We start from the raw sequence: 26,979 nt of genomic DNA, 5'->3' as shown, positions 1-26,979 counted from the left end.
CTCCCCTCCCAACCAACTGACATGGTTGTGTGTGTTAATAGGGTGTAGAGTGACCTGTCAGCATGTAGTGTGAGTAATCAGAGAAGCGCACTCTCATCTTTCAGATCCTGGAGGAAGAGTAGTGATCAAAAAGATTATTTTATTTTTTAGAAATTTTAACGCGCTCTTGCTCTCTTGCTCTTGTTCTTGCCTTCCTGTTCCTGCTCTCTCGTACCATTCCCCTCCCCACTCTGTCTCCACATGCTCATGGCTGGCCTCTACTCCTCTTCCTCTCCCCCTCCCTCCCTCCCTCCCTCCCTCTCTCTCTGTTTCTTTCTCTCTCTATGCCTTTCTCTGTCCCTAGTGCCCTCTTAACTCCCCTCCCCATTCCCTGAATAAACTCTATTCTATACTATTAAAAAAAGTTTTAAAGCATATTTTTAAAGGGTTTTTAAGAAGAATTACGGTACATGCGAGTATCTTGGGTGTGAGCACGTGCATGTAACTGCGGGTGCCTCAGAGGACCCTCTGAAGATGGAGCTGCGTGCAGTTATGAGCAGTTATGTGAAGCTGTGTGAGGTAATGTTGGGGATTGAATCAGCTCCCCTTTGACAGCAGTAAACATTCTTAACCACTGAGTCATCTCAGCCCTAGATTTTTTTTTTTTAATTTAAGATTTTGCCCAATCAAGCAATTTTGTTTTTAGGACAAGTGTTTTATGTGGGTGCTTGTCTAGTTTGCAGAAAACTCTGGGTTCAATGCCCACAACATATAAAACCAGGCATGGTGACATGTGCCTATAGTACCAGCACTTAGAAAATAGAGGAGCTTAGCAAAGGGAGGATCAGAAGTTTGGATGCATCTTTAGCATGGACATAGCAAATCTGATCCTGCCCAGGCTTCAAGAGACTGTTTCTACAAAAAACAAAAATGAGAGTGTCACTGTGTAGCATAAGTGAGCCTCAAACTCACAATTCTTCAGCTCTGGGTACTGGGATTGTAGGCAGATAGCACCAGCCCTGGCCTAGCAATCAATCATTTAAGAAGCTAATTTGTTCTTGTTCCATTAACTGAGCTGCCATAAATGAAATCATGTGTCTAAGACTTGAATATACCCTATTTACTGACCCTGTCATGAAGTATAAAACATGTCCTGTTTAAGATTGAAACCCTATTCTATTAATTAAATATAGAAAAAAAAGATTACTTTCACACATTAATCTTGCTTTTTGTTGTGCCAAAACTGGGAAAGATAGTGATTTGCATTTTAAGAGCTCTTATGCTAAACGATACTTAAAGAGAAAGGTCACAAGTTCCAGATCCCTAGGGAGGGGTGACAGGTGACACATGACCTGTCAGACACATGACCTCCCAGAACTGGAGCGCCCAAGGTAGAAAGATCTGGAGTTCAAAGCCAACTTGGTTACATAGTAAGATGATCTCAGAGATGGGGAGAGAGAGAGAGAGAGAGAGAGAGAGAGAGAGAGAGAGAGAGAGAGAGAGAGAGAGGAGTGTCAGCTCTCAGTGGATGACATAAGCATGCTTTGAAAAGGCCAGCACTTATTTCCTTGGTGCTTTGATTTCTTTTTCTTATATTTTCACCCACTCCATGGTGTGTGCGTGTGTACAGAGCATATGAGGGAAATGATAAAAAGACAGAAGAGTGTGGTGGTTTCAGTGAGAAGGGCCCCCACAGGTTTATATGTTTAAATACTTGGTTCCTAGCTGGTGACCTGTTTGGGAAGGATTAGAAAGTGGTCTTGTTGGAAGAGGTGTGGGCATGAAGGTTTCAAAAGCCCATGCCATATTCCCAGTTAGCTTTCTCTGTGTCCTGTTTGTGGATCAGTGTGTAAGCTCTCAACTACTACTCCAGTGCCATGTCTGCCTTCCCACTGCTTCCCATTACAATGGTCATGGATTCCAAGCCTCGGAAAGTGTAAGCCCCATCCACTCCTCTATAAGCTGCCTTGGTCCTGCCACCCTCACAGCAATAGAGAAGTATGTAGGTATCTAAGCATCTAAGTCAGGGAGGAAGCATATTATTATGACTTATGCAGGGGATGGTGGAGGCCTATAATTCTAGTACTTGGGAATAAGAAAAAGAAAAGTTAGGATTGCTACAAGGCCAAGCTTAGCCTGGTCTACATAGAGTCCATACCAGCCAGAAATACATAATGAAACCTTGTCTTTTTTTTTTTTTTAAAAAAGGTGAAAGGTAAACAAAAGTTAAACAGAAAATTATTAAGGATGGAGGGTAGAGCTCAATAGTTTAACACTGGGTTTAATCCCTAGTATAAAGAAAAAGAAGAAAACTTGGGGCTGGAGAGACAGCTCAGTGGTTAAGAGCATTTGCTGGTCTTCCAGAGAACCCTGATTTTTCCCAGCATTCATTGGGCAGCTCACAACTGTAACTCCAGTTATAGTGAATCCAATGCCCACCTCTGGCCTCCAACATTATCATATTCATCCAAGTGAAACACTTATATACAGAATAAAAACAAAATACATACAGAAACCAAAACGGCACAGTCAGTTAATCTAACCAAAGTCATACTGCGCAGTGTCATGGCCCATCCTGAAACCTGGTCTCCTTGGTGGAGGAGACGGCATGCTTATCATTTTGTGGGATTTACATGTAAAAATGTCAAAATCCTAGGAAAACACCAAAATTGCAAATGTAAGACATCAATCCTATTCATATCTCCCTCTTCCCCTGAAACTGGGATCTAGGCTCATCACCAAGTTTTTCTTTCTTCTGGGTAGGTACTGCAGACTTCTCCAGAAGGGCCATCAGAAGTCTGAGGAGATAAAGACCACACTGGAAACTGGGAATGCTGTGCTGCAAATTCTGCAAGTAACTGAAGCTCTGGCTGTGAAAAAGCAAGAGATGAGAGAACATGCATTAAATGCATCACATGCATTAAAGAGGTTTTACACACACGAGTTGCCCAAGCTGTCTCTTTGCAAAGAAACTGGATAGGAAAAGCTCCATGGACAAAATTATTTGCTATTTTGGGATCTTATGGGGGGAGGGGAAGTTCTCATAAAGACTAGGCTGGCCTTGAACTCGTCACGACAATGATGGAATGGGTCATGACAAGATGGGATAGGACTGGCAATTAGTATCAACTAGTTGCTCCCTACAGAGCTAACATTGATAGAAGACTGAGAGGTCATTAGATAGTCTAAAGTTGGCTGAGTTTAGGGAGTGGTGACACATGTCTGTACTTGCAACAGTAAGAAGACTGAGACAGGAGAAGGCTGTGTTTGAGGCCAGACTAGGATATATATACCATGACCTGTTTCCAAAAAATCAAAATGAGAAGCCGGAAAAATGGCTGAGCAGGTAAGACCACTTGCTTCTTTTCCAGAGGACATGGACATGCATGCACGCACACGCACACACACACACACACACACACACACACACACACACACACACACACACACACACGACAAAAATCTAAGAAATAGAGCTGGGTGTGGAATTGTATGTCATTGTATGTCATTAATCCCAGCACTCAGGAGACAGAGGCAGGTGGATCTTTGTGAGTTTAAGGGCTGAGGACAACCCAGTCTACATCATGAGTTCCAGGCCATCACAGTTACATAATGAGACCCAGTCTCAAAACAATAAAACAAAAAAAACCCAAACCTTTAACACATGAAAAAACATTAAAGGAATGTGACATATAAGTGTAGATTTTGTTCACAACTGAATGAATATTTTCCAAAAATATTCTGCCAATCCAGTTCTAGGACTTCTTGCAAGCATCCTGGGATGTCCTGCCTACCTGAGCAGTTCCTCCAAGGGCTGCCCCTCTTCCGTCTGCTTCAGTCGGCTCGCAAGGACCTCAAGGGCTGAGCGCAGGAGGCGGTGGTTTGATTGGTGAGTAAATCCTTTCCTAAAGCAAAAACGTGGGCCAGCCTGTTTCAGGAGGGTCACTGGGCACTAACTGAGCACAGAGCAATCAGTGAAAACTAAAAATAATTTAAGGATGTTAATGGGGGCTGGAGAGATAGCTCAGTGGTTGGGAGCACTGACTGTACTTCCAGAGGTCCTGAGTTCAAATCCCAGCAACCACATGGTGGCTCACAGCCATCTGTAATGAGATCTGATGCCCTCTTCTGGTGTGTTTGAAGACAGTGACAGTGAACTCACATACATAAAATAAATAATCTTTAAAAAAAACATTAAAATCTTCTGCCTGACTTCCAAGAGTGTACACAATCTGATCCCCGAATTTTTTCTAGCAACATCTTCCTTTTCCTTTCACACGTTTTGTTGCTTGTTGTGTGTGTGTGTGTGTGTGTGTGTGTGTGTGTGTGTGTTTACCATTAAAAAACACTCCTTGATGAATTGTCAATGCACATCTTTCATTGGCCATTGCTTTTAAGTACTGAGAATATAAAAATGACTAGCGTCTGCCCTTGTGGAAAATATTATAAGTCTAACAAGGAAGAAAATTTAACACACAATTTTAACAAAATGTGTGAAATTAGACCAGAAGAAAATGGCAGAGTGTTAGAAGGGAGCTGAAGAAAGAGGATTATCTAGTAAGGTTAGAGAAACTTAACTGATTTCTCTCCAGAAGCTGAAGAGATTCAGTCAGAGGGTACGGATCAAGTAGCCAGGGTCCTGAGGAAGGATGCGTGTATCTGAAGGGTTTTGGGTTAAAATTAAGTAGGGCGCTGAGTAACTCAGTCTGCCTGCAGGCATAATGTGAGAGTGGGTGCAAGAGCAGATGCCAGACAACAGGCGGTGAGAAAAGGCAGGTCAAAGGGCGAGAGCCAGGAAAGCCCACAGCTGTCAGTGATGACAACTGGGAAGGGAAGATTGGACATCCGGAGATGGACCGAGAGGCCAACTGTGACACTAGGTCAGGTATGATGGAAGGCTGGAAGCAGGAGACGCCTATTTATATGATACAATCAATAGAATTTAGGGTTACATGTGAGAGAAGAAAGATGGAGTCTAAAGAATAACTCCTGGTTTTGGCGTACAAGAGTGATGATGGCATTTTCAAGCAAGGCGAGGCTGGAGGAAGAGTGATGCTATGCTCAGATCTGGATGTGAGGAGTCTGAGGTGCAATGACACATCCACGGGAGTGCTGAGTAGGCAGTTGGATACAATCTTGCCTACAGTTCGTAAGAGAAGATTTAGCATAAATTTAAGCTTGGGTAAAATTCTCAAGAAAAACCGTTCAAAGAGGACAGATGGGATAAGGCATGGCTGAGGAACAGAAACACTCAGAGGCATGCCTTTATTTCTCCTTTCCCCCATGCCTCCAACTCTTTACCTCCCTAAAACCCAACTCCCAAGGCTCAGCAGGTAAAGGCCCTTGCTGCCAAGCCTGACACAACCTGACTCTGACCCCTGGATCCCCTTGGTGGAAGGAGAAGATGTTAGTGTATACATATAATACACACAATAAAATGTAAAAACATTGTGTTATAATATATTTCTTTTTTTTTCTTTTTTTTTTTTCCCGGAGCTGGGGACCGAACCCAGGGCCTTGCGCTTGCTAAACAAGCGCTCTACCACTGAGCTAAATCCCCAACCCCGTTATAATATATTTCTATCCTTATTTTGAAACCAGGTTGAACAGAAGGCTCAGCACTTAAGAGCATGACTACTCTTGCAGACGACCTGAGTCGGTTCCCAGCACCCATCAGGCTGTTTACACCCACCTGCAACTCCAGCTCCCGGAGATCCACACCTACTTCTGGACTTTGAAGGCACAGACACAGATACACATAGTTTTTAAAATGTAAAAAGTAAAATAAAAAGACTACTGATTCTTTAAAGGCCTACAAGGGTGTGGCTGTAGCTCAGTTGGTAGCGTGCTTGCCTATCCTGCATAACGTCCTAGGTTTCATCCTCAGAAGCACATTTGGTGGCACAGGTCTGTAATACCAGTTAGTACTTAGGGAGTAGGGCAAGGGTAATAAGCAGCCTCACTTGCAGAGCATGTGCAAGGAAGGCCATGCCTATGAGAGCCTGTTTAAAAGCCTCATCAAGTGCCACAGCTTCCACTGTATCCCCAATATTCTAGTTCACACTGTGCTCACGTTTTACCACATAATTTGAGACTTACTTACAACTTAACTTAAAATTTAACTAATTAACCACCTAACTTTTAATTAAATAATAAAAAGTTGTATAATTGTTTAGATTGGGGAGTATCTCTGTCTTCTTCAGTCTGGTCTCAAACCCCTGCATGAGCTCATTTTTCTTCTGCTTCAGCCTTCCTAGTAGCTGGGTTAAGACATGAACCACCACAGGGCTGGCTTCCCTAGTTACTGCAGATGCTGCTACAAGAAACAGAACGAATAAGAGGCTCAGATTTGTTGTGCTAATCAGTGAGCCCCTAATTTACCAAACTGGTTAGTGGCCCCCTAAGAGTAGTTTTATAAGAGCAAATAGAGAAGAAAGCACCCAGGAAGGGCTGTGTCCACCTCCTTCCCGTCTGCTCTTAGGGAACAATCAGAAGTGAATGCACGCACACACTCATTGCACACACCCCTGCAACACTGCCTCCTCTCACTTACCAAGCCAAGAGTGCATGGAAGACCTGCAGCAGCTTCTGGTAGCAGGAGGACATGGTGTAGTGCTCCTGAGCTGTCACTCTGGCCTTGTCATTTACACTGAGATTCTCAGCACCTAAGCACTAAAATGAAAAGAGGGTTTAGTCCAGCTCCTCGCTCCTCCTCAGTTGCCTCAGTTGGGAAGGAACGCTTGGCAGTTACTTACAGATCCACAAACCTAGCCTGTTTGTAAGTTAATGTTTCTTTGCTTTTCTCCCTCTCTTTGTAAAAGTTCCAGGCTGCTTGTCCAGCCACTCTGAAGACCATGCTCCAGCTATGAGTCTGCTCCTGCATTTGTGCTGCTGAGTCTGCCGCTCTCCTGACCTCTCACGCAGAAGGTCTAAGTCTCTCTCTTCTTCTGGTCTCCCCATACTCTGCCCGCACCACAGCTTGCCTGCCTGCGTTTCCGTGGTTTCTCATCTTACAAGTCAGTCTTCTCACCTGGAAGAAGTTGTGAATGTTCTCCAGATGGTTACACATGGGGGTTAGCAGCTGAACAACACAATGCACAATGTCCTGGACAGATCTCTGATGAAGATGTGAGAATCCAATATTCCGGCTTCCTTTATTCTACAATAAATTTCAGAGTTATGAGAGAAGAAACTGGATAAATCATTTAAATTAATCATTACCTGAGAGTTCAAAGTTGGGGGGCGTGGAGAGAGCTCAGCAATTAAGAGTTAAGAGCGCTGACTGCTCTTCCAGAGCTATTGCCAAAGGTATTGAGTTCAATTGCCAGTAACCACATGGTGGCTCACAATCATCTGTAATGGGATCTGATGTCCTCTTCTGGTAACTTCTGAAGAGTGACCGTGTACTCATATACATTAAATAAATAAATAAATAAATAAATAAATAAATAAATAAATCTCAAAAAAAAAAAAGTTCAAAGTCGGGCTGGAGAGATGGCTCAGTGGTTAGGAGCACTGACTGCTCTTCCAGAGGTCCTGAGTTCAAATCCCAGCAACCACATGGTGGCTCACAACCATCTGTAATGAGATCTGATGCCCTCTTCTGGCTGACGGCACACATGCAAGCAGAACACTATATACATAATAAAGATATCTTTAAAAAAAGCTCAAAATTGTGACTCCAGGTAGGAGTCAACAGAAGAGGCGATTTATTTTCCTAAGATGATATCATAACATAGGGATAAAAATGCTAGCAAAAGAAAAAAATCTTTCTTTAGTTTTAAATATCTGAGAGAATGGGTTTTGTAGAGTTAGAACAGGGTCTGATTAAAAAGTACAGAGATGGCTCAGAAGTTACTTGCTGCTCTTGAAGAAGAGCTGGTTTGTTTCCGAGCACCCACAGGGTGGCTCACAACTGCCTGTACTCTAGTTCCAGGGAGATCTGACTCCTCCTCTGACCAGGCATGGTGATATATGCCTTTAATCTCAGAAGAGAGATGGCGGCAGGCAGGATGATCAGGACTTCAAGGCAATTCTCAGCTGCACAGTGAGTTCAAGTCCAGCCTGGGCTCTAGGAGACTGTCTCAAAAGGTCAAAAGTACAGACCATCATAACTAATGAGTTTGGGCACATGCACACGGAACAAATAACAATCACACACACACACACACACATGCACACGCACACCCAACGCACACACACTGGCACACACGCACTTACACGCACTCATATGTACGCACGCATTCACACACTTTACCATCTGCAGCATCCATGTACTTTCCTATATGCTGGGTGCTTTTGTACCTTCTATGCTTCTATGTTTAGGACATTTAGAAATAAATTTATTGAATAGGGAGTTTCTCCAATTTTGTTTGAAAAATACACACACACACACACACACACACACACACACACACACACACACACACTTGGTGTTAAGGATCCAGCCTGGGCCTTAAGTATGTTAGGTTACACTACAGCCCAGCCTGTACAGGGCCAGACACGTATGTAGGAATTATGTTACCTAGTAAATTAATGCCATTATGTTACCTAGTAAATTAAACACAACACTAAATTACTCACAACTAACACCTGCTTATTTCCAAGTTCCTTGGAAGCCCAGGCCTGTGCTTGTGCCGCTACTAACCTTGAAGAAACAGACTCTCTTGGTAAAGGAAGGAGTGAGTCTATTCTCTAGCTTCTGGGAAAGATCTTCCAGCAAGAAAAGCAGCTCAGCAGGCCCCAGCTGGACAACTTCTGTAGCCTGTAATGTGGAAGGGAAGAATAGCTTCTGTCATGTCCTGTTTACCAAGTTTTTGGTGTATCTGATGCTCATCTCTCCCACTGGGTGCAGAATTGAATTTGACTTTTAATCTTAAAAAAGGAAATGGGGGCTAAAAAGAAGGCTCAGTGGACAAAGCAATTGCCACACAAGCAGGAGGACCGGGGGTGGACATCAGGACCCATGTAAAAGACGGTGGGCACTTTAAGCACTTTCCCTGCCCAGTCTTCTCCCCAGCTTCTATTTCATTCCACCTCTTCTCTCCTGCTCACTGTGGCGAATCATTCGATAAGTGCACGGCAGGAGACGGGATGGGGAAATGTCCCACCTACACCGCTCATTCAATGCACTTTTATGGAGCATCTTCTATGAGCAGCCTGAAAAGATACTCACACACTACTAATTCTATTCTGAAGGTGCCTACATTTTCTCAACTATTAGGTAAAAATCCATGCCATTTTAAATATTTTAGTCTGGGGAAATTCCATTCTCTAGTGAAGATCCTTATCAAAAGTTACCTTCTCTGTGAAAATATTCCCTATTCTCAACTTCGTCAGGATGAACCCTCTTCCTGCCATTCAGATATTAATACAGTGCAGAGCCATCATCTCTACCCCCCCGTGCACTTGCCCAGCTGAAGGAAGCAGCAAACGGTGCATGCTACTGTGTGCAGGTGAGCAGTCACCATCAAAATGGCGTCTAGACTTATCTATTTAGAGCTGAACAAAGGTCACGGAAATGGAAAAACAACACTGACTTCTCTATACCCCAACAGTCCTCCACTGTAAAGTACACTCAATGCTTCTAACTGGTAACCTGCAGAAGGGTCATGTCACCAGGACTGTGATTTATAACCTGACACAAGGAGAAAACCTGTGAACAACCAGGGTGACAAAGATAACTGCTCACTCAGAATCCATACCAAGGGCTCTGAAGTCAGAAACCAGCCTCTCCTTTGCTGCCTCCCCTACATCCCATCTATTGTCCTCCCACAGGGGCTCACAGTGCTCCCCCACAGAACAATATTCTCCCTTTTCAACTCTCTATGTATTTTTTTAAGATTTATTTATTTATTTTATGTGAATACACTGTAGCTGTCTTCAGACACATCAGAAGAAGGCATCGGATTCCCCATTACAGATAGTTGTGAGCCATCATATGGAGCTGGGAATTGAACTCAGGACCTCTGGAAGAGCAGTCAGTGCTCTTAACCACTGAGCCATCTCTCCAGCCCCTCAAATCTATTTTTGTTGTTTTGTTGAGTGTCTCTGTTAGCACTGACTATCTTGGAACTAACTATGTAGACCAGACTGGTCTTAGATCTGCCTAGCTCTGCCTCCTAGTTGCTGGGCTTAAAATTGTGTGCCATGACCCCTGGTCCAACCACTTTAAATATCCGTGCTCTACTTGAAACATGGACAGACCTGAGGAGCTTCCCAAAAGGCTTCGATCTAGGATCCCAGACTGTCACTTACTTCAGTGTGCATTTCAGTGTCTAAGATGAACTTGGTCACAAGTCCAGAATGCAGAATAGAGAAGACTTCAATGTCCAGCTCTCGGAAGAAAGCACGGTAATTCTGCAGTGACACAAACGTCTTTCCTTCCTTCCCTGTAGACTCCTGCAGACAAAAGAATTCAAAAGAACTAAAGTCTCAGTCATCAGCCTAATAAAACATTTAATCTGTTATTATTTTAAAATTGTGTGTGTGTGTGTGTGTGTACACTTGTGAACTTGTGAGCACAGAGGCACTGGATCCCACTCAAGCTGGAGTAACAGCTGAGTCACCAAACGTGGGTGCTAGGAACTGAAATTCTATCCTTTGGAAGAGCAATAAGTACTCTTAACCATGGAGCGATTGTCTCCACAGCCCCCCAAATCTAATTTTAATTAACATGCTAATGTCTGATACACATTCACATTTGGTAAAAAATTCTAATTTCCTTACATCACCAGATTCCTTTCACCAAATTCTCTAACCACCCCTAAGCCACAGCACTTGATGTAGTTTAGGAATATGCACCAACATCATCTTTGGTTGTTTCTACTTAAGGTAAACAAAAGCATGTGGGAGTGCACAGAAAGCTGTGAGCTTAAAGGCCAGGAGGATCTAGTCTCAAACCTTAGCTCAAGTGCACATGTATGTCTGTGAGCAAGTCCTTCATTTATCCCCTGCTTATAAAGTGCCTAATGAGTTAATACATATATGAACATTAATATCAACCTTGGACTTTTTTTTTTTTTTCTTTTTTTCAGAGCTGGGGACCGAACCCAGGGCCTTGCGCTTCCTAGGCAAGCGCTCTACCACTGAGCTAAATCCCCAACTCCCAACCTTGGACTTTTAAGAGGTTAGTGGAGTTACACATAACAAATTAAAAGACTGCATGGTGGGGTTGGGGATTTAGCTCAGTGGTAGAGCGCTTGCCTAGGAAGCGCAAGGCCCTGGGTTCAGTCCCCAGCTCCGAAAAAAAGAAAAAGAAAAAAAAAAGACTGCATGGTGGCTGTGAAACAAACTGACATCCATGTGTCTAGGAAACTTCTCAAACAGGACGCTTCCACAGAGCATATTAAACATTCCTAAACCATTCACAGTGTTGTTCCTCACTTGTTAGGCCTTTTGTGGCTTTACATTGTTTGTACTTTTTATTTCTTAGCTATGTTTGCGTGCATGCCACAGCACATGTGCGGAAGTCAAACAACAATTTGTGGGAACTGGTTCTCTCTCCACCATGTGAGTTCTGAGGACTAAATTCAGGTCAGAAGGTGCGACAGCGGTACCTTTACTGGTTGAACCATCTTATTTACTATATTTTGTCTCTGGGTTTTTGAGACAAGGTCTTGAATGTAGCTTAGCCAGCCTCAAATGTATACTCATCTTCCTTCACAGCCTCCCAGACGCTGAGGCTATAGGTACGCACAACATCTAGGTCACTGAGTTTAAGGTCTGGGGTAAAAAAGGAGAAAAGCCGAAAGCAGTATATACAAAAGAATGTCATCCCGAGCAGCGAAGTTCAGGCAGGACTGCAATCCCAACACCAAGGGCACCAAGGCAGAGGCCAGCCTCTGCTACCTAGTGAGGCCCTATGTGAAAAACCTAAGGCAGGGGCTGGTGTATTCTAAGATACAGTGAGATCAAAGTACCAAAGGGAGCAAAACACAGGGTAAAGTATGTAGAAGATAAAGAGAAAAGGCAGCCATGTGTACAGCAGCAGTAAGGGCTGTTCTTCTTTGGTTTCTGTGGCTATGATAAAATACTCTGATGAAATTAATTGGGGAGAAAAGGGCTCACTTGGCTGTGGTTCTCCAGGTCATACTCCATCATTGAGACAAATCAGGGCAGGAATTGAAAGCAGAAGCCACAGAGGAGCACTGCTTGCTGGCTTGCTCTCTAGCTTGCTTCCTATTCATGCTCAACTAGCTTTCTTAACGGGCCCAGCCCACTTGCCTAGGGATGGTGCCACTCATAGTGGACCCATCAATCATCAACTAAGACAATTTCTCACAGCCTGCTGCAGGCCAATCTAATTTGAGCAATCTGTCAACTGAGGCTGCCTCTGCCTAAGGGATCCTACTGGTTTCTAGTGGGAGACAACAACCAAGAATTTAGAGACCAATAAGAACTCTGCTATTCGGGGGTCATTCTGAGGCCAAAGAGACTTCATTTGCCTCTCATTTGCCTCTCTTCCCGTTTCTTCAAAGCATGCAGATATGAGGTCAACCTCATTCTGACTGAGCAGTCATAAACATTTGTCGAACATCCCAATACCTTGTCTACTTGGCTTTTCCCAGACGGTGCCACGTCACATTCTGAAGTGTCTTCTGTGAGAAGTGTGTCCGTGCAGGATGCTGTGCTGCTATCAGCTTTCTGTTTCTTTCCCCCTGTGTTGCAAAGAGAGAATAATCACTCAAGTAATTAAAATGCACATTTTGCCAAATAGGGCCCTCCAAGAAAGGAAGTCGAAATATTATGATTGGAATTACACAACTTATGCACCTTCTAAAGAAAGATTTGACAGCAGGTCTTGCTAATCACTGTAGAAGTACCACTCACTAACCAACCATGTACCACCAGCACTCTGATCTTCCCAAATATGAGTGCCACCATACATATAACCCATGAGGTTAATTCAGTGTGGCACAGATGGGGACAAGAAAGGAATACTCACCGGTCTTTCCCTTGTGTCTGCTTTTTGCAGCAACAGCAGAATTGCTCCTAGGTATCACATCTAAAGTATCCAAGTCAACGCTTGTGAAAGGTGGGACATAGTCTGGGATGACTGAAACAGAGAAGGAGTAATGAACACCAACCGCAGATCCACATCCCCATCACAGATTTCCAAATCACCACCTGCAGCAGCGAATGCCTGTGACATGCACCTCCCCCGTCACTCAGCAGATGTGGCTCAGGCTTAGAGAATACAGTGACTGATGATGATTAATTAATACAGAGCCATTTTCAATAACGACATGGAATAACCAACCAAGCAAAAAGAAACTAAAAACACCACTTAAAAATCCAACGATATTAGCAGTTGGTCACTTATCTTTTTGTTTTATATTCCATTATTTAAGATGAGAGTCTGAGGAAGGCTTCTTATTTTCCCTACAGAATTAAACTGGAACTTTGGGGTTTTGTCTTTGTTTTATGTCTGTCTATCTGCCTCTCTAGGACAGGATCTCACTCTGTAGCCCTGGATGGTAGTGAATGCACAGAGATCACATGCCTCTGCTTCCAGAGTACGGAGATGAAAAGTGAAACACCACATTCAGCCCTAAGCTAGCACTAAAAAAATTTTTATTAATGTGTGTATTTTGCCTGCATGTATACCTGTGCACCACATGCATGCTTGGTACCCTGGGAGGCCAGAAAATGGTACTGAACACTGGAAATGGAGTTGCAGACAGTTGTGAGCCGCTACGTGGGTACCTCGCATGAAACCCCTCTAGAGGAACAGCCAGTGCTCACTGCTGAGCCATCTCTCCAGCCCCATAAGCTAGAAAGAAGGAAAAGGCCTTCGTCTTTACTGCTGTTCATGACTATATTTAAGAAGAAAAGGTTGCCTGGCCACTGAGGCAAAGGCAGGCAGATCTCTGTGACTTAGAGGCCAGTCAGGTCTACAAAGTGAGTTCTAGACAGCCAGGGCTACAGAGACACCCTGTCTCAAAAATAAATAAGTAAATGTATGTGACGCTCATCTCCTCAGCACGACTCCGAGGCTTGTAGCATGGCCCTTCTTACCTGCCAAGTACTTCTCTAGGATCTCCTGAAGCTCCACAAGGTCCTTTAGCCGACTAAGAACCTTGCCCTTCATCTCAGGAGAAGTTTGTTGGCAGAAGGCATTCACAACCTGCAGAGTACAAATCCTCTTCCTATGTGGGCATCAGCCTCATTTGCTTTCCTTCCCCAAGGATGAAAGGTTCTTTTACTGCACTAAATATTTTTTTAAATATAAAGCATTGGAGCCTGGTATGGTGGTTTATGTTTATAAAATTTCAGTAGTTGGGATGCTAAGACAGGAGCACTACCATGTATTTGAAACCAATCTGGTCTACAAAAGGAGATACAGGCTATACCCATTTCTCCCTGAGACCAAAGAGTGAGTGGTAGTCCGTAGCAACAGAACAGGCTTTCTCGCACAGACATGAAGCCACTGTTTGGAGAAGTGGGAGTGCAGGGCATCTGAGGAACCAGCTACACAATGAGGGTCTATGCTCTCTGACAGGGACGTCAGCAGGTCAGCAGGTCAGCAGGTCAGCAGGGGTGGGGAACTTCCACTGTAGAAGCACAGGCATTGGTGCTTCAGGGAGATGTTCCAGGAGTTTGTGGGAGCCAAGAAAATCGTTTTATTTTGAGAGAAACTACAGCCGTAAGTGAAACACTCCAGTAACTCTGCTCACCTCTCTGAACCAGTTGAAAGTTAAGAATGTGAGTGAACACATGAGTGAACGGTCTTTAGCAGACATGGACTCCAGTTTCTCTCCAGGTTCCAGGTCAGGGAGGAACAGGGGACAATCTGAGAAAGAACAAATGTCCCACCAACCTTTAGGTTAAGAACACAGGTCCTAGCTCCCCAGCTACCTACCTGTCACCTTAAGCTCTTATTTGAGAGCCAAGCTTTATTTCAAAAATCCTTCCACTTTAGTGTCCAAAGAATACAACCACACTCTTTACCCATCTTGGCACCTATGGGAGCCTACTGGAAACAGGACTTCTAAGAGGCAGGTATGTCTGGAAGGCTATGTGGCAAGGTCCTTTTTGCTGGCTATTACCAGGGCCCCTGGAACCAAAGAGAGCACACGGCTCTTCTTAAGATTGAAGGTGTTTATGCCCGAGACAAACGGAATTCTACTATTTCTTACGCATATAAATAAAACAACAGAGGGGTTGGGGATTTAGCTCAGTGGTAGAGCGCTTGCCTAGGAAGCGCAAGGCCCTGGGTTCGGTCCCCAGCTCCGAAAAAAAGAACCAAAAAAAAAAACCAAAAAAACAAAAAACCAAAAAAAAAACAAACAACAGCACAGTGACTCCTGGAGGCAAACCAAACGGAACCAGAGTGATTCAGGGAACAGAATCTCAGATCCATTGAAACAGCCGCATGGTTCATGCCAAATTCCTAAGAGGTCTTCCTGCAAAGGCCATGGGTCACAAAATGTGTCATGATGCTGTGCACCTCCCAGATTTATAGTAATAAAAAGTAAACACATACAAGTGGGAGAAAAATAAAAATAAAAATAATAATAAAGGATATGTTCACCAAACAGCATTCAGCAACAATTACAAGCTAATGCCTGGCTCCACACAAGCTCATTTGATTGACACTTCATTATTGCTGCAATTCTCATCTGAGGTTAGAAATTCCATCCCACACACATGAGGTACAGGCCTGGCCCCTGCCTACTTTACCACAAGAGCACAAAAGAAGGCCCTGAGAACCGCAACCATACCTAAGAGAGCATCGATCTCATCCAAGTTTCCGTTATGTTGTCTTGCCACGCAAAGTCTCAGCAGCCGGAAATGGGAAGCCAGGCACAAAGGAGACATTGATCTAGGAAGGAAGAACCCACCTCAGGGGCCACACTTAGTACCACAGTCAAAGGAATCCAAAACTACAGGTACTCGCTCTTGTAACTAAAGAGAAGCGGCAAGTAACTCAGTGATGCCCAGCAGATAGCGAGCTACACTTGGAGGAGGCAAAGGGTATGCGAGCAGCTGTGAGGCCCCAGTGGGAAGGAGGGGGTGACGGAGGCAGAGGCAGCCAAGGATGCCCATGAAAAACCGCAAAGGACAAATAAGCTGGTGCAGTGTGCGCTGACTCTCACAGGCAATGCGAACCTCAACCCCAGGGAGCAAGAAAAAAAGAGGCCTCTGGCTGCATCCTTCTGCAGCTCTCGATACAACCTTTCTTCAAAGAATCACTTTGATGTAAGGACCCCACACATTAAAAGAACTATGAAATGGGGCTGGAGGAATGGCACAGGAGTTAAGAGTGCTTACAGCTCTAAGAGAGAACCCAGGTTCAGTTTCCAGAGCCTATATGATGGCTCACAACTACTGGGAACCAACACATTCTTCTAACCTTCACGGCCTCCAGAATGCATATGGTGTGGATACACGCACTTTGGTATTCATACACATTAAATAAATAAGTCCATTCATTAATATTAAGAGATTGAAAAAAGAGAATTTCCCATGAACATTCAAAATACCATCAGATGGAAAGCAACTAACTTCTGGCTTGATTCTTGTGAAGTCACTTGACTGACATCTTTTGCAAATTCCTGAAAGAACAGTGGCAGGAGGTTGATGACAATGCCATCTTGAGTGTTGCATTCTTCCAGTCCATAGAGCGCTTTCACAGGAAATGGAAAGTCACTGAGAAGAGAACCCAAAATCTGATGTCCCCACTGGGAGGGAAACAAGGCCAAGTGGGAAATCACTAGAACAAACCAACTTCAATCAAAACAATTTTAGGAAGCAGCTATAAATAAAGAGAACAGGTGGGGACCATTTTAGCAATTCTACAGCTGGGATACAGGATGGTGGGGGTGGGGGTGGGGGTGGGGTGAACTATGGTGGGCAGACTTGGGGGCAAAAGTAATGTGAAATTTGTATTAGCCACTGAACGGATACAACCTCCTGACTAGTAGAGCCAACCTGGAAGGTAAACAGCACTCACCCTTCTGGAACAGCACAGAAGTCCACCACAAAGGCATCTTGGAAATCATTAAAGATCGTCTGAGCAACCCATTCCTTCCAGTGCAAACAAGAATGGTGTAGTGAGGGGTATAGTTGCTATAGCCCTAAATAAGCTGCCATTAACCCTTCTAAACTACAGGCTTCTCATTTCTTTTTTTTTTTTTTTTTTTTTTTTTTGTTCTTTTTTTCGGAGCTGGGGACCGAACCCAGGGTCTTGCGCTTCCTAGGCAAGCGCTCTACCCCTGAGCTAAATCCCCAACCCCCAGGCTTCTCATTTCTAAAGCAGAAATAGTAACACAGACCTCCAATACTGTGACGAAAGGAGAAAATGCACCTACAGTGCCTCACTTGGTGCCTGGTACAGAAACCAACGACCGCTCACCTTTACCATTATAATCATTGTTATGTGGAGGAGCCCCAGGAGAGTCCACAAACTGGGACTCTTCCCAGCTAGGATCAGGACGCCCAGGATGCTCTGTTTGTACACCACAACAGAGAGAAAGACTTAATTGTGCCAAAGAAGCTCTGATGCTTTGTCACTTTAAGAAAAGACACTTGGAATGGGGTTTTAGCAGCTCACCCCAGTCATCCCAAAACTGGGGATGGAGAGGCAGGAGGACTACAGCTAGTTCAAGGGCAGGCTAATCTTTATAGAAGTTCTAGTCAGACTGGGCTACACAGTGAGACCTGTCTCCAGAACTGGCTCCTACCTGCCACCCCCAAAACAAGACATTATTCTTACCAAGGTTTTTGGAGCCAACTTTCTTTCTTGGATGAGGTTGGCAAATTCATCATAATAAAGAGAAGAGGCCCAAGGAGAGTGTTCGGTGCAGGAATGAACCAGTTGTAACAAAGAAGTCACCTGGAAGAGATAGAAATAGCCGTGACTCTTGGGCTGCCAACTCTGAATTCATCTCCACACTCAGTGGTAAGTTCTTTCTCCAATCTCACTGCCATAAGTTAAGTGAGGCATCCCTGAACCTCTTCTCTAGTCTGTCTCTTTCCAAGCATAGATCATAACCAAAGCCAAAACCAAAGCTGGAGTGACACCCTTAGGCATGGACATTAGGAGAGGAGAAGAGAGACAGCATAATGAAGAACACTGCCATGTGTCCTACAGAGAACTTCTGAGGAGTTATCAAGGCAAGATGGGCATGGTGTCTCACGCCCGTAATCCTGGTACTTAGGAGGCAGAGACAGGAGGATCCTACAAAGTTCAAGGCCGGTCTGGTCTATATAGTTAGTTCCAGGCCTGGGCTACATAGCAAGACCTTATCTTTAAAAATAGTTACTTGAAGATGTTTCTTAAACAAGATACACAAAATACTCCAGTCACTCAGTGGTAGTATACATGAGGCCCCTGCTCATCCCAGCATTGTGAAAGAAAACTCACATCGCTTCCTAGTAAAACAACAGTGAGAAGCCTCGAGCCTTGTGCACTGGCACACTTCTTACCACGTCACAGAAACTTACCTGTGTGTGCTGTTCACTGCTCACACTGGCGCTCCTCTGGGTTGAATTAGATGGCATAGTTCTAGGAACAAGGAATTTTAGTTTAATTTTGTAATATTTTATAATAATTGGCAGTAAGTTTAACAGTCTTGTTTTCTTTCAGATGGAAATAAAGGTAAAATCTCATGAAGGCATGGAGGTGAACTCTGTTCATCCTAGTGAAGCACAGTTCCCTCATTTGTTGAGACAGAGTAACACTAGGTTATGTCTATGGCAAACTCCAGGGTGCAAGTGATCACTCTGCCTTTGTCCCTTGAATTCTGAGGCTTTTGCAGATTAGTAAGACCAACTAATACGTATTTTGAAGGGCACACTAAATTAGTAATGATAAGAGAGTCTCTTTTGTTTTCCTGAGACAATAGTCTGACCATGCTACCCAAGACAGCTTCAAACTCCTGCCATCAGGTGAGTCTCTTTCCATGTACCCAGATAAAGAAAACATTTCTTCAATATGTAGAGTGTTCTGGGCATTGTCCTAGCCACTGAATACTCTTAAAAGTCTACAATGTAAGAATAATTAGCATTTCACAGTTTCGAAAGTATAAAGACAGAGTAACTCACCCAAGGTCCTTAGGTGAGCTAGGATTGGACTCCAGACAAACAGTATGGATCAGCAAATAAACTCTTAACCAACACACAAAAGGCTCTTCATATTTTTCCCCCTTCCTTTCTTCTAGCTGTTATGCTGACTCTAAGAATGTTTCCTAAGCTCTTAGAATTCCTGACGAAGGATTTCTGAGAAGCATACTGTCAGTTTTCAATGCAAGTAAACTCATAGCAAGTGAGGAATCCACGCAGAAAATTTATTTCTACTAAACATGAAGCTCCAGACAGAATTAATGCAGGTAGAGAGAGCTTAGGTCAGAAGCAGATTCTAAAAATTAATTTTAGAAGGACCAAGGTTACCCTCTGTGGAAAGATTTCCAGCACTGTACCTCTGGGCAACATTATGATTAATAACTATAATGTAACTCTATAAAAATTGCAATGGTATATATAGTTAAGATTAGAAAGGAATGGGCTGGAGAAAGGACCCAGCAGTTCAGAGTATGCTCTTCCAAGGACCTGAGTTCAATTCCCAGGACCCACATCAGGCAGCTCACATCTGCCTGTAACTCCGGCTCCTCTGACCTCGGTAACTGATACCTCTGGCTTCCATAGGTACCTGACTCATGTACATATACCAACCTACAAAAATGTAATTGAAAATAACAAAAATCCTAAAAACAATTAGAAGAGAACATGGAAAAGAAGCCAGACATGTTTACTTCTTCTCTTATAGTTTTAATATCTCTATTAAAATAATGTTACAAAATATAAAGTATGCAAGGCTGCACCAGAAACCAACTCTGCACAAGTACCTGTCTTCTGCCATGATGCCGGCCATGGTGACTGCACCGATGATCCCAATGAGTTTGTACTTGAACACAGTGCTAGAGAGCTGCTTCCGGATCACCAGGTGCATGTCATCCTACGATGAGATAATGAGGTGAGGACAGAGAGAGACTGTTCTGGAGTAACAGATCGAAAGGACAAAATCACTGTTGGAGCTAAATTCCATTCTCTAATTCTCATGTAGAAGATAGAAAATCCACAGACCAATTATACAACGCTCCTAGAACAAGGTCCACATTCCACAACCGCTCTTAGTGTTGTCATGGCAGCTGCTCTAGGACATAAGAATCACTGTGGGATGGTCGTGCAGCTAAAATACGAGATACAATGAACGATTTTTAAATATATCGATTTTGGGTGTATACCTATGTGCAGGGCAGAGGCACAGAGGTCAGTGGGCAATTTTTAGGAGTAGATGCTCTCATTCCAAAATGAGGACATGCTGATCAAATGAGGATGTTTTCACAGCTGACCACAGGTTACTGTGCAGTTCTGACACAACCCTATGACCCACTATGCAGACCACAATAAACCATTCAGAAATGAATTTAAGTTGGTCAGTGGTAGTTTACACCTTCAATCAGCACTTGGGAAGCAGAGGCAAGCAGATCTCTGTAAGTTTCAGGCCGGCCTGGTCAACAGAGCAAGTCTGAGGACAGCCAAGGCTACCCAGAAAAACCAAAAAAGAAAAAAGAAAGGAAGTAAGGAAGGAAGATTGAAGGAAAGGAAGGAGGGAAGGAAGATTGAAGGAAAGGAAGGAGGGAAGGAAGATTGAAGGAAAGGAAGGAGGGAAGGAAGGGAGGGAAGGAAGAAAGAAAGAAAGGAAGAAAGAAAGAAGAAAGAAAGAAGTCTAACTAAGGAAGCAGAAGATCACATGTTAAATTCTATAAGACACTGCTAGCTGGGTGTGGGGCATAACTCTGAAAACAGAACTTGAGTTTGCAGCCAGCTTCAGTTACACACTGAAAAATACTCCTGAAAAGAACTAAGTAATAAGAAGATATCCTATATTCTTGGGTTGGAAATTCATTATTGAAAGATGAAAACATTGTTCAAGGATTTAATGTAATCCTTATCAAAAATGCAGCTCCAGTTTTTGCAGAAATAGGAAATGTTGTGCTTTCCAAGTAAGAACGTGAAACGGTATAGCTGTTCTGAACAATGTTGGTAGCTCCTCAGATTGCTAAACTCAGAACCCCGAATACTTCAGCAACATTATCTCTAGGTATACACTCTACAGCTGGGGCCGAGGCTCACATGTGGACCTGCACATGATGCTCAAACAGCATTGTCCAAACAGCTGAAGGTAAAAACAGCCCACAGCCATCCTCGGGCAATCAACGAATGAGAGAGAGATGGACATGAAATGGACATTCAGCCACAATGAGAATGAAGGTCTGACGTGCCCTGTAGCCCCGAGAACACTGCCTGAGAAAAGACAGCAAGAAACACTGTGTGATCCTACATGTCTTACCAAGGCCCCAGGAGAGTGGGCGGCGTGGACTTACTGTCATATTGGGTACCTTTCTGTTCAGAATGACAACTATTCTGAAAATGAATATTAATTATAATTTCAATTTGTGAATATTCTCCATACCACTGATATACTTAAAAATAATGAAAATAAAAAGTTTTGTATATATTTTGCCACAATTCAAAAACAAAATATCAAAGTAACTGTGTATTATGGATATGAAACAGTTTGCGAATACTCTGCTAAATGAGAAAACAGGGTACAGCACCAAGAAGGGAAAGCCCAACAGAGGTAATAATAAATTTGTGAAAGTTCAGGACTGGGGCACTGATGGCCTCAGAGCTCAGCCAGATGCCTAGAAAATGGGTACTGTTGATTGCACACCTCTCCATACACACTGAATTCTGTATGTGTTTATGTGTGTATGTGTGTGTACGTGTGTGTACGTGTGTGTGTGTGTGTGTGTGTGTGTGTGTGTGTGCGCGCCACCTAGTCAAGACAATGTTTACACTAAACAAGGTGCTGGACTTCCAAAGTCACAGCCCAGTATGAATTAGTGCCACAAAGTGGCCCTACAGCTGCAGGAGGTGAGTTATGATCCCAACCCAATAAGCTTTGCTCCTATTGATACCCTGGTAGCTTTCTTCAGTGATTCGTGACTTCAGAGGAAAGCCGGACTAGGTGAAGTTCAGCTTAGACATCTGGTGTCTCCACAATACTCCATACAGAATCTGAAAAGCAAGGCTTAGTCTCATGGTTGGCTGACTACAGGTTCAGGCCCATCTTTACTCCAACAGACTAACTCACTGACAGGCTGGGATTTGTTGTCCAGACTGAACTAGTGGCAGAAATTCACCTAATTCTGTTTCCCAAGAGCTAGGAGTAAATATCCATGACTCACTGTTGTTAATTTTATTGTTTAGACAGGGTCTTGCTAAAAACCACCTTTGACTCCACAGGGTAAACCAAGGCAGGCAGTGAAGGGGTATGACGTTGGCAATTGGGGTCATGCTGATAGCAGCCAACTGTATCCCTGCTGACAGTGACAGGTGATTTACTGGGTCAGTATTACTGATGAAGTAAAACTTATTTATCTGGAGCTGGTAAGAATGCCCAGTGAGAAACTCTCAACTCTTTTAGCTCTTAAGTTAGAGAGTAGGTCATGCATACACAGGTACATACATATACACACATACACACACACACACACACACACACACATACTCTGGCCAGGCCTGACCACCTATTTCACAAGTGCACATGTATACCTACATATTCACACATATACCTACATATGTATGCACACACATATAGACAGACAGACATGTATACAGTTGGTGGATGAAGCAGAGCCAACAGCCACACTTTATTTTTTCTCTCAGCCTTTTTATACCTTTAGATAAAAGTTCTCTATAAAACTACCTCATGGATAAAATGTTACACAAAAGGGAGTTACAGAAGGATGTCAATAGTAAGTTCAAAGTAGAGTTTCATTCTGTAAGCTCATTATAAGTTCAAAGCAACAGTTTCACATGGCCTTGCCTTATCATAGTGCATACTGTGGCTTCATCCTTGGATCTGACCTAGCGTGAATGTTTTTCCTTGATAGAGAATCTGTCCCAAGCCTATTTTTCTTCTTAGTGCAGTTTATGAAAGCTCATTATATTCCTTATCATGCAGCCTTTACTTACTATTTTATGAGGATGATTTTAGCTAAAATCATCTCTTTAAACTTTCTTCCTAAAATTATTTGAATCAAATCTGGAATTCTATAAAGTCATTAATTCATCTAAACAGCATTAATACATGAAAGTTCATCTTCATGTTGATCTGCAGGAAATCTGCCCTGTAGAGTGGGCTGATGCCCAGGAATCATTAGGCTATGGAATAGTGGCAGGAAAGGTGTCTCAGCAGTGAGAAGCGATCCTGGGACAAGGTCTCTGAGGCCATGCATCTCCAGAGTGCACCCGCTGTAGCCATGCAAAATGGTGGGCTATCTCCAGGAAACTCACCTGCTTGCCATAGCCTCTCCTAGATGGCTTCTATCAGGGCCTCACTAGGAAGTAGCCTGAACTATGTATGTTGCTAGGTAGCCCAGGCTGGCTTGGCACTCACCAACATTTAATTTTTTTATATTGTGAGACAGGGTTTCTCTATTTTGTGGCTGCGGCTGTCCTGGAACTGGTTGGTCAGGTCGTTTCTACTACTCCACAGGCTTAGTCTGGCAAATTTCAAACAATGAGGTTTAAAACATCTTACCTGGATATGGTTGCTGGTTCCGGGCTGTTGGCTAAATGCTAGAGTGCTGAGAATACAGAAGATTTTTCGTATTTGTTGAGGGGACATATTTTCCAAATAATCTAAAATGCCCTATGAAGTGGGAAAAATGTCCAAAATGAGGTAATTAGCTAACATTTTTCTCTATTTAAATTGAATCATTTCTCTGTTTAAATTTAAATTTTTCTTTATTTAAATTTAAAAACAGTTGAATTGCATTAACACTGAGATACCTGCCACAGAAAATGATTTGATAATTGTCAGAGCAGATGTTACCTTAATAAAAGCAGCGTTGAGCCTCATGGCAGAGGCGTTTAGCACAATCAGCTCCAGGAGGACATCTAATGCAGCATCAACTTCAGCCTCATTCCCACTGCATACATGGGTTACTAAAGCACCAACCACTTCCTACACAGGGAGGTCAACAGGGCAGCATGAAGCAAAAACATGACACGCCCATTCTAAAGGGTTCATGCTCACGGCCTTTCTAACCTCTACCTTACTGTCTATTATCCAACTGCCATGAGCATTGGCTTCAGGAAGCCGGTAACCACACAGCATAACCACACTACCACAGTTATCCTGGCTCCCCGGACCTCACTCTCCCAGGCTGGCCTCAAACCCGTGACTATCCTGTCTCTCGAGTATTAGGGTGATAGGGATGTCAACTCAGTCTTGACCTTCTTTCAGTGACACTATCAAAACCTCCTGAGTCTGCTCCTTGGTGTGGCCATCTGAGTACGTATCCATAAGTTAAACTTCACTCAAGTTGTGGCTGGGCTTAGTGTACATTAAGATTTCTTGAAAAGACTATACTTAAGGAGCTGAAGGTCTTACAAGTTTTGTGAATAGAGTACAAGTCAGACTGGATGATTCCAAGAATATATGGCTTCCTCAGAAACTTCATTCAGATACAAAACTCCACACACATATGCACATAATTAAAAAATAGTAAAATAAACGCTAAGTTCAGCTGCTTGAAGTGCGACACATGAGCAAGATCTCAATGATTTTAAACCAAACTTCAGCTCTCACAGTGGGATCCTATCTTACAGCTTCAGGACAGAGACTAGAAATGAGTATTTTCTTGGTCTATGCAGCAAGATCCCGCACTGCAGGCCAGTCTTGCTTCGAACTTCTGTTCATCCTCCTGCCTGTCTCCCGACAATCCATTACACATGTGCATCTCTATGGCTGGCTTGGAACTGAGTTTTCCAAGCTGTTGGTCAAAGGTATTTCCCCTCCCATGTTATCTAACCACCCTGAATATAACATCCAAATAAATGCTTCAACATACCTGCTGGCAGTAGGTATCAAAAAACTTAAAGGCATATTTGCATAGAAGACTGCCAAACAAAATTATCCTCTGGTCTTGGGAGTGAAACAAAGTCTGAGCCAGCAGAAGGATAGATGGGCAAATATCCTTAAGAACCTGTTAGAGGAAGAAAGAGAAGACTAGGAAAATGTTCTAATAGCCACCACTACCACCAAAGAAAGCAACTGGTGGGCCTCGGGGCATCAGGCTGACACAGCTCTCCTGCCCTCACACGCTGCTCTCTAGCCTTCATACGATGCACCAAACCCAGAGCCTGGTCCATGTCTGACAGACACTGGACCACTGACTTACAGCTCCAACCCCAGCTCTCACCTAACTGAAAACAACAAAACAGGTTTTTTGTTTTTTTCTGGTGGGTACTCTAGGTGGCCTAAAACTTTGTAGTTACAAAAGACGAACTTGAGCTCCATGCTTCCACAGCCCGATGCTAGTGAGTCCCCAATGTACTGCTATTTATAAAAGGAGTCCTAATTGTACCAAAAATACCTTCACCATTCTGATTTTTCCTCTAAGGATCAGATTCCATAAACAGATAAAGAAATACCTTTGGAATTAAAAAAATTAAATGATAAGCTTATTACATGGTTCCTACTTGTTCAGTTTGGAACTACAAACTAGACTGAATAGATAGATTTCAGTTTCTTCAGTCAATCATACACCTCCCCAGGTAGGCTGTTCTATTTCAGTTATGATTTAAGTTCAGTCTATTATAACATTCAATGCTACCCAAATTGAGTAGTGTGTGTGTGTGTGTGTGTGTGTGTGTGTGTGTGTGTGTGTGTGTGTGTGTTGGTGACCATTTGACCATGTGGAAGGAAGGCAAGGAGGGCAAAAGTAACCCTCAGGGTTTTTTAGGAGCCATATTCATTTTTCTTCCTTCCTTCCTTCCTTCCTTCCTTCCTTCCTTCCTTCCTTCCTTGCCTTCTCCTCCTCTACCTCCTCCTCCTTTTTTCTTTTTTGGGACAGGGACCCTCACTGAGACCTGGGCTCAAGAAATGCTGGGTGACCAGTTGACCAGTGAGCCCCACGGACATGCATATTTCCACCCCCAGTACTGTGATTACAAATGAGTGCCAACATGCTCAGTATTTTTATGGGTGCTGGGAGTAGAATTCAGGACTTCATGATTGTGTAGCAAACACTTTACCAACTGAGCTACCTCCCCAGACTTCCAAACTAAGTTCTTTAAATAACTGTTATAAGAGAAGGTTCCATCAACAATATAATAAAGATAGACATTGGGGCTGGGGATTTAGCTCAGTGGTAGAGCGCTTACCTAAGAAGCGCAAGGCCCTGGGTTTGGTCCCCAGCTCTGAAAAAAGAACCAAAAAAAAAAAAAAAAAAGATAGACATTGAAGGATCCAGAGTAAATGAGTAAATAACGTTAGTAATTCCATCTTCTTTACTGATATTGTCATTTTCGAAACAAAAGGCAACAACAAAGAAACAAACAAAAAACCCAGCAGGTGGATGGATCTCTATGAGTTTAAGACCAGCCTAGTCTACACACCAGATTTCAGGCCAGCCAAGACTACATAGTGAGACTCTCATAAAAAAAAAAAAAAAATCAAAACACATTAAAAAAATTATATTAAGGCTGGAGAGATGGCTCAGCAGTTAACCGTGCTTGCCATTCTTCTAACAACTCAAGTTGGGTTCCTGGCACCCATGTCAGGTAACTCACAAACATCTGTAACTCCAGTTTCAGAGGATCCAATGCCCTCTTCCAGCCTTCAAGAGCTCGTACACACATGTGGCATATACACACAGGCACATGACATAAACACATACGCAAAACCAAATCTTTTTTAAAAATCCAAAAGGCAAAAGAACTTGAGTTAGAGAAGTTCAAAATAAACTAACTTCATTAACATCTTCCTAGAAGGATAAAAAGCCATTTAGGCTGGCTCATTAATACCATCATCTCAAGAAAGCCGTCACTCTACTGCTCTGAGACATGCTGAGCTTCCTGTCAAAGAGCAATAGTAGACAAAGGCGTTTTGAGACTTCTACATGGTGCAGAAAATGT

At 43.2% G+C, this 26,979-nt stretch overlaps 1 protein-coding gene across 2 annotated transcripts in view; it reads right to left on the bottom strand.

Moving 5' to 3' along the window:
- The window catches only part of Fancd2 (FA complementation group D2), a 64,576-nt gene that overhangs the window by 14,081 nt on the left and 23,516 nt on the right, over positions 1–26,979 (bottom strand). For both annotated transcript variants that reach the window (XM_087657591.1, NM_001001719.2), the window contains 19 exon segments: positions 24,912–25,046; positions 23,891–24,022; positions 23,597–23,707; positions 19,830–19,939; positions 18,430–18,490; positions 17,699–17,818; positions 16,937–17,010; positions 16,489–16,632; positions 15,705–15,805; positions 14,658–14,773; positions 13,999–14,107; positions 12,926–13,036; positions 12,526–12,638; positions 10,237–10,380; positions 8,627–8,743; positions 7,010–7,138; positions 6,533–6,651; positions 3,774–3,884; positions 2,719–2,849 (listed from right to left, as the gene is read on the bottom strand). In XM_087657591.1, coding sequence (XP_087513717.1) covers positions 2,719–2,849; positions 3,774–3,884; positions 6,533–6,651; positions 7,010–7,138; positions 8,627–8,743; positions 10,237–10,380; positions 12,526–12,638; positions 12,926–13,036; positions 13,999–14,107; positions 14,658–14,773; positions 15,705–15,805; positions 16,489–16,632; positions 16,937–17,010; positions 17,699–17,818; positions 18,430–18,490; positions 19,830–19,939; positions 23,597–23,707; positions 23,891–24,022; positions 24,912–25,046 — 2,188 coding nt within the window.

The sequence above is a fragment of the Rattus norvegicus genome, chromosome 4, assembly GCF_021556685.1.
Source record: "Rattus norvegicus strain SHRSP/BbbUtx chromosome 4, alternate assembly SHRSP_T2T, whole genome shotgun sequence".
In the NCBI taxonomy this organism is placed as follows: Eukaryota; Metazoa; Chordata; class Mammalia; order Rodentia; family Muridae; genus Rattus; species Rattus norvegicus.
This window is presented reverse-complemented; position numbering and strand designations above follow the sequence as displayed.